The 12,701-nt window shown below is 37.3% G+C and overlaps 1 protein-coding gene across 5 annotated transcripts in view; it reads right to left on the reverse strand.

Annotated features, from left to right (window-relative positions):
- LOC131434936 (uncharacterized) overlaps positions 1-12,701 on the reverse strand; it is a 76,170-nt gene that overhangs the window by 27,949 nt on the left and 35,520 nt on the right. For all 5 annotated transcript variants that reach the window (XM_058602236.1, XM_058602233.1, XM_058602234.1 and 2 more), the window contains exon 3: positions 2,316-2,409. In XM_058602236.1, the coding sequence (XP_058458219.1) occupies positions 2,316-2,409 (94 nt within the window). The remainder of the gene's footprint in view (positions 1-2,315; positions 2,410-12,701) is intronic.

Here is a 12,701-nt window from a genome sequence, read left to right on the forward strand (position 1 = left end):
GACAAGAATACGGCAGAAACAGAGCCGGTAAAAACCGCTAGGCGAAATTCTCTGTCGGAAACGGTTATTGCATTATTGCCAGACTCTTGCCGGAATTCTGGCAGAATGCCAGCAAAAACTCTGGCAGACATACATACTTATTTTCGGATTTTCAGTTCGATAATGATTACTTTGATCTAAATAACCGAATTGTACGCTATTCTTATAAAAATTTACGTATTCCGCATAAATTTTTCCCGAAATTCGGTTGTCTACAATACATGTACCGAAAACTTGGTTATTTTGTACCGAACAGTTTGCACTTTGAAATAATTCGGTAAATTTGACAGAAATATTACGGAACGATCAGCAGTTTATCAACTTTCAACGAATCGTTCGGTAAAAATGGCCGAATCCAATGGTTATGCGCAAACACCTAGCACGCCATTTTTTATTTTAGTTGAATTTTAACAAAGTGAGTCAATTTTGAACAAAATTCAATGTCTGGTTGCTTCGTTATTGCAACTATTCAGTAAGTAATATAATTCTTTCTACAACATTTCATCTTTATAATAGACGGATGCAATCACTTGTTTTTTTCTGTCGGAAGGCAATTTTCGGTTATGTAGAAATACTTGGACAGCATGTTTTTTACATATTCGCAATCACTATTAATTTAAAAATATAAAGCAAAGCCTTGGTATTACATTCCTGTAGTGGAATTTGACCTTCTGTTTCAACAGATTTCGCATCCGATTCAGAGTGTACAGAACCATCGCATGGCTGGTACTACGATTCTACTGACACTACGAATCTCTCCAGGTCGGGGCTCGATCATACGATAACTAGTTTGTAAGACCAGCATTTGAATCTATAAATTACATTTAAATTTATATTAAATCTGTGTTATTTCAGGTTGATGACCCGTTTCCCGAATTAAATCCAGATTTTCAAATGTAATTTATAAAACTGAAGGTGGAGCTATTTGTTGGCGTGATCACTTAATTCCAGTAAAGAGTGACATTCTGTATTGCTTCGGATTGTTGTGCCAGTGCTTTGTAGTGTTTAACTGTAAAAGTCACCTTGCAGATAAACTGTTTGGAATCGGAACGCTTACAATAACTGGGAAATGTTTTCGACGAAGTTTGGATTTAATTTTATAGAAAAATATTTACATATTAAATGAATAACAAAATGTATTTGATTTTCAATTGTTTTGGTGTGTGTTTTCCGAAATTTCAAACATTAAAGTAAATACTCAATATTGATTGCATACTGTACTGAACTGTACAAATAACTGAACTAATTGGTTGTTTTTGAGAATACATTCGGTTATCTTCCCGTGCTGACTAAACAGTATAATATTACCGAACCCTCATCACAAATCACTGATCAGTATAGTGAAAAATGACAGCTCGAACAAACTTCAGTTTTATGGAATGTTCGTCAATAAATAAATTACTGAACTGATTGCGGTACGTTCAGCAGAGTAAAAATCGGTAAAAATATTACTGAGTTCGGTAAAGAAAATTAAGCGTGTAGCAAGTCGTCTGGGGGGAAATTCACCCGCCACGTGCGAGTCGGTAGCATCTCGAAACTATACCGGCATGGTGTTGATGGTCACCTTGCTACGTCCCCTATACCAGCATCGGTAACGATGACCGTAAGCCAGCGGGGTTTTTTTTCAATACCTGAACTAAAGACTCACGTTGGTCGCAAAAGTAGGAACCATTAACTGAGATATAAACATAATACTACTGTTATGCGTTCCTTATTTTTGGCACGATATAATTTTCTCGGTTGATTATGGGTGCATAAACGACGCGCGAACACGATGCTCTTGCCGGCATTTTCGCCCCATCCTGTAGCGCCTCTCGCGTAAGGTTGGGCGAAAATCGATTTTTTAAAACCAATTCCAATGCAGCTTCGTGTTTATACAGTTCATCGACGATCCATGCGAGACCCCCAGCCGGGCTTATAAACTCGATGGAGAGTTTGCCATTTTTTAAATGTTTTATTTCTGTTTAGAAAAAGGCGCTGATGCTCAGGAATTTGAATAAACATGTACATCGACGAGAAACGAGACTTCTCGTATTTCTCGCCCATTATACACGGCTCATTAGTAGCGCTTAACGCGGGGTCCGAAGCGGAACCATCCGATATGACACCAATGTTTCGCGTGAAGTGAGATCATAAATTTACGATTTAATAATAAAATGAGTTGAAGGTTTGAAACGTTTTTATCCGGGACCAGATTCCTCTTTTCGGTGGACTTGATTACACCGATTAAAGGGGTCAATTTACGAGGTGCAACAATTGAGGAAGGACCTGCATACCTGCTGAAATTGGCGCTGTGCTGTTCACTGCTGTGCCTTCTGGTGGAGCTGTAGCTCGGATCTCGAACGTGCGGTGCGGCGGCTGAGCGCACTTCTGAAATTGAAAACGAAAATAAAAAGAAAGAACATCAGACATAAAAACCGAAGACACTATGCCAGGGACAAGTTTGCCGCCAATGAAAAAGATAACAAGCAATTTTCCGATTGATCGAAATCGCTTTAAACTGGTTAATGGGGAAAAGATTTCGAAGAATGCAAATTTCGATAAGTGAAATTCCTGGAAAAAGAGACAGGTAAAACCGTGTTGGCTCTGTTCTTCAGAACCGTTTGGCACCGAAAAGCGAAACATCAACGCGAAAATTATGCTAACGATGTGTGGATTCTTTGAACAGTGGACGAATTCCGTTGGTTCTATATTAGACAAAAAATCCTATCCACATCGTATTTTGTTTTGCGAGTAACGCTCACCTCCGTATGCAGCTGCAGCAATTACTGAATTTAAATGTCAGTCAAAAACCGGTCAGTCGAATATGACCATGCGAACAAAGATGCTAATTGTAAACGTCTGTTTCGTGTTTTTCTTGGCTCAGATATTAGCTGATTGCAATTTGTCTTGCGCGTTTCAGAAACGTTGATAGATACATCTGTCATCTTGTCTGCCTACACGGTTATTGAAAACTACGTCATCGGCAATAGATTCTTCAACGTTGCTAAAACGATATGTTTCAGAAGAAGCCTTTGCCAAAAATTAAAATCCCTAGCGATTTTTGCACAATTTACCTTAATCGTAAAGTGTCCCTCTCGGTTTAACCACAACCATTGCAGTAGCTGTCAGCTTGGGTGGTCTGAAGCTAATTGTGTCCGCCTAAGTGAATATGACTTCACAGTTTCAAAGCTGTACTCAAGCGGCCATTAAGCACCGATATGATTCAACCTACGATTGCAACAAACTGATCGTTTGATGTGGTTCGGTTTAGGAAAATAGCGCCAACAAATTGTGCCTTGTTGAAGAAGTACAGGAGACCGCCTCAACGTTACAGGATTAATAGCAATTCCCATGATCTCCGCAGTTGTTAGTGAATGAGTTAGATCATTCTCCACTGAGCTGAGCTCATGATAAATATTGAATATAATCGGTGGAGGTGGTGGTGGTGGTAGCCACATGCTGGGTTACGTTATGAATGAACATTCACGTGGTAGTCATCATATTGGGATATTTTATGCTCCGAACAAATGAATTTGTTTTCAACAGTGGAGAATATTATTATTTAACTATGGAATGTTTTTATTGTTTCATAAGGTTCTGGGTAGCAGTCGAGGTGTTGTACCTTATGATAAAAAAAGAACCGGAATTTTATTAAAAAATGCAAAATTTCAATTTTTAATAAATTTTTTTATTATCGCCTTCAAAGTATTCTCCTCCTGCGGCAATACATGCATGCCAACGCTTGATCCAATTTTCCGTACAAGTTTTATAGGCCGCCGAAGGTATGACCTTTAGTTCACGCAGCGAATTCTTTTTTATGGTTTCTATGGTCTCAAAACGCGTTCCCCGCAATGGCAATTTGAGTCTGGGGAAAAGGAAAAAGTCACACGTGGCCATATCTGGAGTGTACGGTGCTTGGTTGATGATATTGGTTGAATTTTTGGCCAAAAACTGCGACATCAACACGACGCTGTTTTTGAATGAATATCAGCTTTTTTGGCACCAGCCGAGAAGCGACGCGTTTCAAACCCAAAACATCAGTTAAAATGTGTTCGGCTGATCCATAAGATATGCTCAACAACACAGCAATCTCTCTAATCGGTTCAGAACGATTTTGCAACACGATTTGCTTCGCCGATTCAATGTTTTCTTCTGTAACAGATGTTGTTGGGCGGCCAGGGATCTGATCATGATTCAAGCTTGTACGACCACCTTTGAAGCGTTTATACCACTCGTATGTCTGTGTTTTTCCTAGACACGATTCACCAAAGGCCTTTTCTAACATTTTCAACGTTTCGGAACACATAAATCCATTTGCAACACAAAATTTGATGCACGCACGTTGTTCTAAATTTTCATCCATTATAAAAATCGCCACACGAAACTTTTTCAACGTCTTTGTATAGACGCCAAACAAAAACTAATCGTACGATATGCGTCAAAATTTGACAGAATGTGTATAAAAGTGTTGCCAACGTTGAGAGAATAAAAGTTTACCGATTGGACAAGCGCGGGAATTTTAAAATGAAAATTCCGGTTCTTTTTTTATCATAAGATATGTTTTGTTGGTATCAAAAAATCTATTGAATTCCGAAGAGGAGTTCGATCGTCTGTTTCAAATTCTTAGTGCAATTACAGTAGTGCTGTGATACTTCGAACTTTACGAATCCATTTAGATTGCAGCTCGAATATCAAGCTTGTGCGCAACAAAATCTGGACAGATTGAATTCGTAGGAAAACAAATTTGATGTTAGTTCAATCCTTTGTCATCATTTAATTGTGCATTATTATTCATCTAAAAACTAATTACAGTTACTTAAATAGGCTACAAGAAGAAACTAGGAACCCTACTTCAGCCATTAGGGTCAGTGCAGACTTCTCTGCAACCGATTTAGCTTCTTCTATACAGAATTTTCGATTTTTTTTATAGTTGTAGCTTGTTGTTTATATTGAGAGAGCTCTCTCTTCAAGCGAGCCCGATATCGCTCGATAGGTTGCAGCTCCAAGCAGTTAGGTTAGGTCGCCTCTTTCGGCACAACATGAACTCCATTCCAAAGAACATATTTGACGTAGTGACAAGATGCTAAATAGGCCAGAATCGCGAGGGAGCATGGAGTTATGGATGCGTAGCAATGGTAACAATCGCTTCTTTAGGCTTTTTTCTCGGTAAATATTTACTTCACATTTACATTTTTTTCATTCATAAAATTTTATTTCGGCTTGACGTGGATGTGCTGGAATTTTTCGGGGTTGATGTGGAGGGAGCGCTGTTGTCCTTTGGTTCAGGTGTCTTCTTGTTCAGTTTTTCACATGGCTTACCATAGCGAACGACTTTTTGGCAATATTGACATGTGGCCATCTGATTGTCATAGGTAACAAGTGATTTGCACGGAATTCTAGGGTCTTGATCGAAATTCACCTAAGTCCTCTTCAAGCGCATGCGTAACAAACGTACGCCAATTAGAATACCTGGGAAGAAGTTCTTCCACTTTTCTTTTTCGATGAAGAGAATCTCTCCGTACTGGGACATAGTTTTGCGAATATATGGTTCGCAGACGCTTGAGGGAAGATCATGCACCCGCACTTCTATAGCACTATCTTCCATATATACTGGAATGTTGTACCTAATGTTTTCGTGCTCCACATAGTGCACATTGTTATTGTCTTTTGCGAATTGAATTGCATTCAACTCTTTATAAAACTGGATGTAAACAACATTATTTGTCTTGTTGCATTGAAGTAAATGTACACGTTTAATATCAAGATGCATTTGAATCTTAAGCAAGCCTTCAAGTTCTCGTATCGAAGGTTGAATTTTGCAATAATTGTATTCTTTCGTAGCGGCGGTAGCTTTTGTTCGTTTGGTTCACTCATTTCGAGATCGCTCTATTGCTCACTACACAATACTGTACATGGTTTCTTCCGTCCCGAACGTAAGCGGTTTTGTTTTATCGACTGACTTGGATGGGATGTGAAAGCGAACTGTCCAATATACGTAATTTTGTTGCAAACAAGCCTCACGACAAGTGTGTAATCTCGTTCATAAGCACGTGCTCAACCGAAAAACGTTACTAAATGTTTTCATATTTCAGAAATTAACAGTCACGTGATACAATCAAAAATTGGTCAGTATCAATTTACCGAAAGAAGAACGTCAGTCCGGCGTCCACAAAGTACCGCAAGATGCACCACTGTTTGTTTTTCATCACGGTTAGAGCAAATACAAATAATAATACCCCTAGGTCCCATAGAAACTATTCTCTATTATTTGGATCACCAAAAACGAACAAGTTAGCCTGGCCCTTTGTTCTATTCAGGCTTGACAAGTGAGTGATACCGAAAATATTTCTAACTGGCAACATAATTCAACGTTGCTATGGATAAATAAGGAGTGTATCGAAAATAAGCTATCCACATACATTTGTGTTGTACGTATGTATTTGTGATGGCTTTTTATGCTCAGATCCCAGCATGCTGTGCGTTTGGCTGTCAGCTTTCGTTTGTTTACTTGTTTGTGCGGTTGAAATTCTGCATTTTCAAAATGTCGCGTATTGAAAAGGAAGTGGAAATTAAAGTTCTGGACACATGGCTCAGTGCGAAAATTAGCGAAGCGGTTTGGAATTCATCATGCCAGTGTTAAAAACATAATTAATAAGTTTGGGGAACATTATTCTTAGGATGAGCTGCCAGGAAGCGGCAGAAAACCCGGTTCTTCCAACCCGAAACTGGACCAGAAAGTTGTATCTCTAATCATGAAGAACAAATCAATGTCAATACGTGATTTTGCCAAAAAAAAACAGGAACGAGTGTCGGAATGGTCCAGCATATCAAGTGGCGAAATCACCTAAAGACCCACAAGAAGCAGAAAATCTCGGAACAAAGGGTAAAACAGAAGAAGCAAGCAGCAACAAGGGCCCGGAAATTATATTCGCCTCTTTTGCAGGGTCCGGAAGCATGCGTTTTGATGGACGATGAGACTTATGTAAAAGAGGACTCAAAAACCCTTCCAGCAAATACAAATAATAATACCCCTAAGTCCCATATAAACGAATCGCCAATGTTTGGTTCACAGCATGAACAAGTAAGCCTAGCAAATATCTCCCTTTCGTTGCGATAGTGTAAAAATGTGAAAGGAGATCGTTTCTGGCAACGCTTTATGCTAGTTGTGTAGAAGTTTTCGGATTAAGAACCAGAGTGGTTGACTGGTTTTTCAATAATGAATGTGTATTTTCATTTCTACTTATCTCTAGCCGTACAATTATTTTTACCGTAACTTATCGTTTCCTACCGGACGTACCTGGAGCGGGAGAAATCGGAAAAACCATAGAGAGGGAGAGAATGTCATGCTAATGGAGAAGGACTGGTAAAAACGTTCACAGCTGTGGCCCAGCTGTGATGTCATAGATTTGGTTATCGACCTCCGCTTTATGCAGGGCAAGCAATCACGAATTATATTGCTAGCTGCCTGCGCGGTGGACTTAGGTCGAGGTAAATGCGAACGCGCATTTCTGTAAGGTGTATGACCGGGATATCCAAATACGTGGAAATGTCGTATTTGGTTTGGGATTGAATGTAAACTGTATTTAGAATGGATCATGCTAGGATGGGATAATTTGTTATATTACACCTTCACCCTTCGGGAGATAAATGTAACGAAGTGGAATTCATCTAAAACTTTCCTCCAAGTACGTCATTTTGTTATAATGATGATTAGTTACTGCCTAAGTATACAATGTTTATTGTTTAATTAGTCTATTTTTATGTACTAAATATGATTGTTTTGAGATTGTATGTTCTATTTCACAATTTGGCTCCAAAATATTTTTAACTCTATAAGGTCCAGAATAGAAAGAATCTAACTTACGCCTGTTTTCATTTTTGAGGTATACTGTGTCATTTTTGTTTATTGATAATGGATTTATATTTTTGTTGAGGATATCCTGTCTAAATTCTTTTTTTGCTAATAATCTTTGCTTTGCTGTTTCGTGGGATAATTGCATTTTATATCTCATTTCTTTACTGTACTGCTCAAAATTATAAATTGGATCTATTTTGTTTTTGCTGTATATCTCCTGTGGGAGTTTCGGTTTTACACCAAACACTAGTTCATACGGTGTATAGCCATGATCTGTATGTGGTGTAGAATTATAAGTAAAAGCATAAAATTGTAACCATTCATCCCAGTCAGATTGGTGCTGGTTGACAAAGGATCGCAGATATTCGTTTAGACATCTGTGATTCCTCTCCAATGAGCCAATTGTCTGCGGATGATAGGCTGTTGAGAAAGTTTGTTTGATGTTTAAATGTTTACAGATTTGATCTAGTACTTCGTTTTTGTACTCTGTACCTTGATCTGTTTTTAATTCTAAAAATTTACCATATATTAGTATAAAATTTTCCACCAAAGTTTTTGCTATTATGTTAGCTTCTTTAGTAGGTATTGGTGCATAAACTACGTATTTCGTTAGTTCGCATTGCATTGTTAATGCGTACCGGTTATTTTTGTTTGTCTTTGGTAGTGGTCCGATTGTATCGATTGCCACTATTTCAAACGGTTTTGATGGTGTAGCTGTAATTAGTGTGTTCTCTTTAGTATTTTTAGTTATTTTATTCAATTTGCACAATTCACAGGCCTTGATGAATTGTGAAATTGACTGTTTCATTTTTCTCCAGACATAAATTTCTCTTAGTTTGAGGTATAGTCTATGCTGTCCTATATGTCCACCTGTCGGCGTTTCATGGTGCCTTTTCAATATTTCATTTACCTTGCAAAGATCACTAATGAAAATTGCTGGTTTGAAAATTATAATTTGCATGGCTTTTAATGTTTTATTACTCACTTGTTTGAGTACTTCCATGGGAATTAGTTTAAATATTTCGTCTTCTTGAGACAGCGCAATTTTATTTATTTGAAGTTTTTTCATATCTTCTTCAATGTCTGAAAGAGCAAAGCTAATTTGACTTTCATTATTTATTTTATATTCATACTTCAGTATGCCTTTATTTAGTTTATTGTTTCTTATTTCCTTTGCTTTAATATAAATTGAAAATGTTATGCAATTTTTTTCGATTATTGTGCTGATTTTGGCTAATTTTTTTGTTTCTGATTGGTTTTCGGTGGTGTACATCGCAAGTTGATCAGGCTTGGTTTCACACTCCTCATTTTTTCCAATCGGTTTGGATCTTTGACTTCGTGTCATTGATCGCGTATTCACTATTAGAATCGACTTTTGTTTAAGTTCATCAGAGGTAACGACAACACGTGACAACGCGTCCGCTCCCACGTTATCCTTACCCTTAATATACTGTATTTCAAAATCGAATTCACTTAGATCTAGTCGCATTCTAGTCAGCTTCGACGTTGGGTCTTTCATGCCGAAAAGGTATACTAGTGGTCTATGATCCGTTTTTACTATAAATTTTGTACCGTACAAGTATGATTTGAAGTAGTTAATAGCCCAATGAATAGCTGTTAACTCCTTTAGAATTACGGCTTTATTTTTTTCGCCTGGGGTAAAAGTTTTACTGGCGAATGCAATTGGAAGTTCATCTCCATCTATGTTTTGAGATAAAACTGCTCCACAACCAATGTCTGAAGCATCAGTGGTTAAAATAAAAGTTTTCGTGAAGTCTGGGAATTGCAGTATAATTGGAGACATTAAATATTGTTTTAGAGTATAGAATGCGTTTTGACATTGTGGTGACCAAATGAATTGATGGTTCTTTTTCAGTAACTGGTGTAATGGATGAGCTATGATCGAAAAATTCGGAACAAATTTACGATAGTAGTTGCAAAATGCTACGAATCGTCGCACTTCGTCACTATTTGTTGGTACTGGGTAATTTTTTATTGCTTCAAATTTTGAATCGTCTGGCAAAATGCCTTTATCGGTTATTTTATGTCCCAAGTATATTACTTCACTTCTAAAAAATTTGCATTTACTTGCATTCAATTTTAAGTTATATTTTCTAAGTCGTTCAAATACCTTTATTAAATTCGATAAATGATGTTTAATTGAGCATCCTGTTACAATGATATCATCAATGTAGACGAAAGCCATTTCTGGTGTCAGACCAGCCATAGCGATTGTCATCATCCTTTGAAAGCTATTCGGGCTGACATTTAGTCCAAATGGCAATCTTGTAAATTGAAAATGACCTGTCTGGGTCGAGAATGCAGTGTATTTTCTTGCATTTTCGCTTAGTGGTATCTGATGAAATCCGGACATCAGATCCAGTGTGCTAAAAAATTTTGCTCTGCCAAGTTGATCTAGAATAGTATCAATTCTTGGTAGCGGGAATTTATCCGCGAGAAGTTTTTTATTTAGCTGTCTGAAGTCAACAACTAAACGCCATTTTTTTGAGTTATCCTCACCTTTCTTTGGTACTAGTAGGATGGGATTATTATAAGAAGATATGGAAGGTTCGATAATCTTTTCGTTTAGCATTTTATATACCTGCCCATCGATTTCGTTTTTCTGCGAATGAATCATTTTATAGTTAGGGATATAGACTGGTACGTTATCAGTCAGTTCTATATCCTGGGTATAAAAATTGTTGGTAGTAAGTGGCTCATTTTGTAGACAGAAAATGTCGTTGTAATTGTTTATAAGTTTTTTGAAATCGTTTGCTGCGTAGAATGGTACATCCGACTTTTCTATGCTTTTTAAAATTTCATTTGTACGTTGCTCTTTGTTGTTATCGCCTAAATTTGTTTTCAAGTGTTTATAATTTTCTAAAGGTTCTAGTTTTAGGTTGAGATTATTGGTGCTTAAATTAACGGTTGAGTCTGTGGTGTTCAAAATTTTAATAAAAGTGTTTTCTGGTGATATGATAGTACTTCCACAGAACACACCAGGGGTCAATTCCTGTGAAACTATTATCATATCTTTGTTAATTTTGAGATTGTGAAGTTGTCTTATTACTTCACACCTTGGTGGTATAATATATTTTTGGTAAATTGTATCTTCAATTGGTAATGAAATAATATTATTATAAATTTTGAAATTTAGCATCCAACATTCGTAATCAATGATGCACTTATGAGAAGACAGGAAATCTCTTCCTAAAATGCCATCAGTTAGAATTGGAAAGTTGTTATCTACTATGTGAAAAGTGTGGTTGGTAACAAGTCCATTGCCAAAATTTAATTCTGTTGTGGTTGTTGCCAAGGTTTCGGTTGAAATGTTTGTTATGCCCGTAATTTTTATTTTATTATTAGCGTCTAGTGGGTGGTTATTATTTACTTTGTTGATTTTTATGACGGAAATGTCCGCTCCGGAATCTAATAAAAAGTTGCACAATGAATTAGCCATTTGTACATAAATTTTTACAAAATTTGATGCACAGATGTTCATTGAATAAATCTTCCTAAAAAATTTTGTGGTGGTGTTTGAGCATTGTTAGAATTATTCGGAATAACAGTAATATTACTGTTAGGTTGTGCATTCGGGACTGCATGTTGATTATTCGGTTGTTCTGGTTGTACGAGGAGCATTCGAGGGTTTCGATTATTATAAGCTCCGCGACTGTAACCTCTGTTATTGTAATTATGCCAGTTTTGTCTGTTTGAATTAAAATTGTTTCGGTATGTGTTGCGGTAGTTTTGGTGTCCTCTGGAAATAGTTCTGCTATTATTATAGTTATTGTAATGTCCGGGGTGCCCATTGCGATGTGAGTATTGTCCACCAGACGTATTTGGTCTTCCACGCCCGCGACTAGTGTGTCGTGTGGTAAAAATTTGAGCAGCGTTGCTCGTTTCTGTAGTGTTCTCTCTTACCTTTTGGGTTGCTGCATTAATGTCAGCAAAATTGCCCGCTTTTAGTATGATTTTTATTTCTTGGGACGTTACTCCTTTAATAAGAGAGTTCAGTCCGCTTTTGGTTGCTAACGAATTAGCCGTCTGCTCTGGGACTCCCTGAGCTAGATAGGTACATTTTAGCCGTAATGTAAGGTTTTCAATTTCTTCGCATAATTCACTGGTTTTAGTGCTTTTCACCTGATTCAATTTAGCTACTATGGAGTCCGGGGACTCACTTACTTTACAGCGTCTTTCGACGTCGTCTGCTAACGCTTGTAGCGTATCGCAGTTTCCTAGTCCTAGCCGCGCTTTACCGGTTAGTCTAGTTTTAACGAATTTTAATGCCGTTGCTAGTTGGTTTGCTGGTGTCAATTCAGCCAGTAAACTTACGGCGTCTGTAAACGATGATAATGAGTCTGCAGAGCCATCGTACATGGGTACGATGGCAGTCGCCTGCTTCACGTCAAATATTGCGTCGGTCGTTATCTTCTCTTTGTTTGATTCTATACCTAGACTACTTAATTTTTGGTTAATTATTTTATTTACTTCGTAATTCCACGACCGGGAGTTTTTTACAAGTATATGAAATTCTTCGTTCGGTATTTCGTCTTCTTTTTCTATCAAAAACAGTTCAAACCCTGTAAACGCCTCAGCGCACTTCTTTCTTTTTGACTCTAACAATTCTCTAGATATGGGTGTGTTTACTGCCTTTTTGCAGTAGGTATAAAGACTTTTTAATGTTTCATAGTAATTCATTACCCAGCTAATTTAAAACTCACTAAAGTAAGCGTAAATGCATTTTAATAATTTTTTTTTTGTGTACTACTAACAAATGGGTTTTCAGATTTTTTTTTTCTTGTCATAGTACTTAAATCTAACT

The sequence above is a fragment of the Malaya genurostris genome, chromosome 3 (assembly GCF_030247185.1).
Source record: "Malaya genurostris strain Urasoe2022 chromosome 3, Malgen_1.1, whole genome shotgun sequence".
Classification (NCBI taxonomy): Eukaryota; Metazoa; Arthropoda; class Insecta; order Diptera; family Culicidae; genus Malaya; species Malaya genurostris.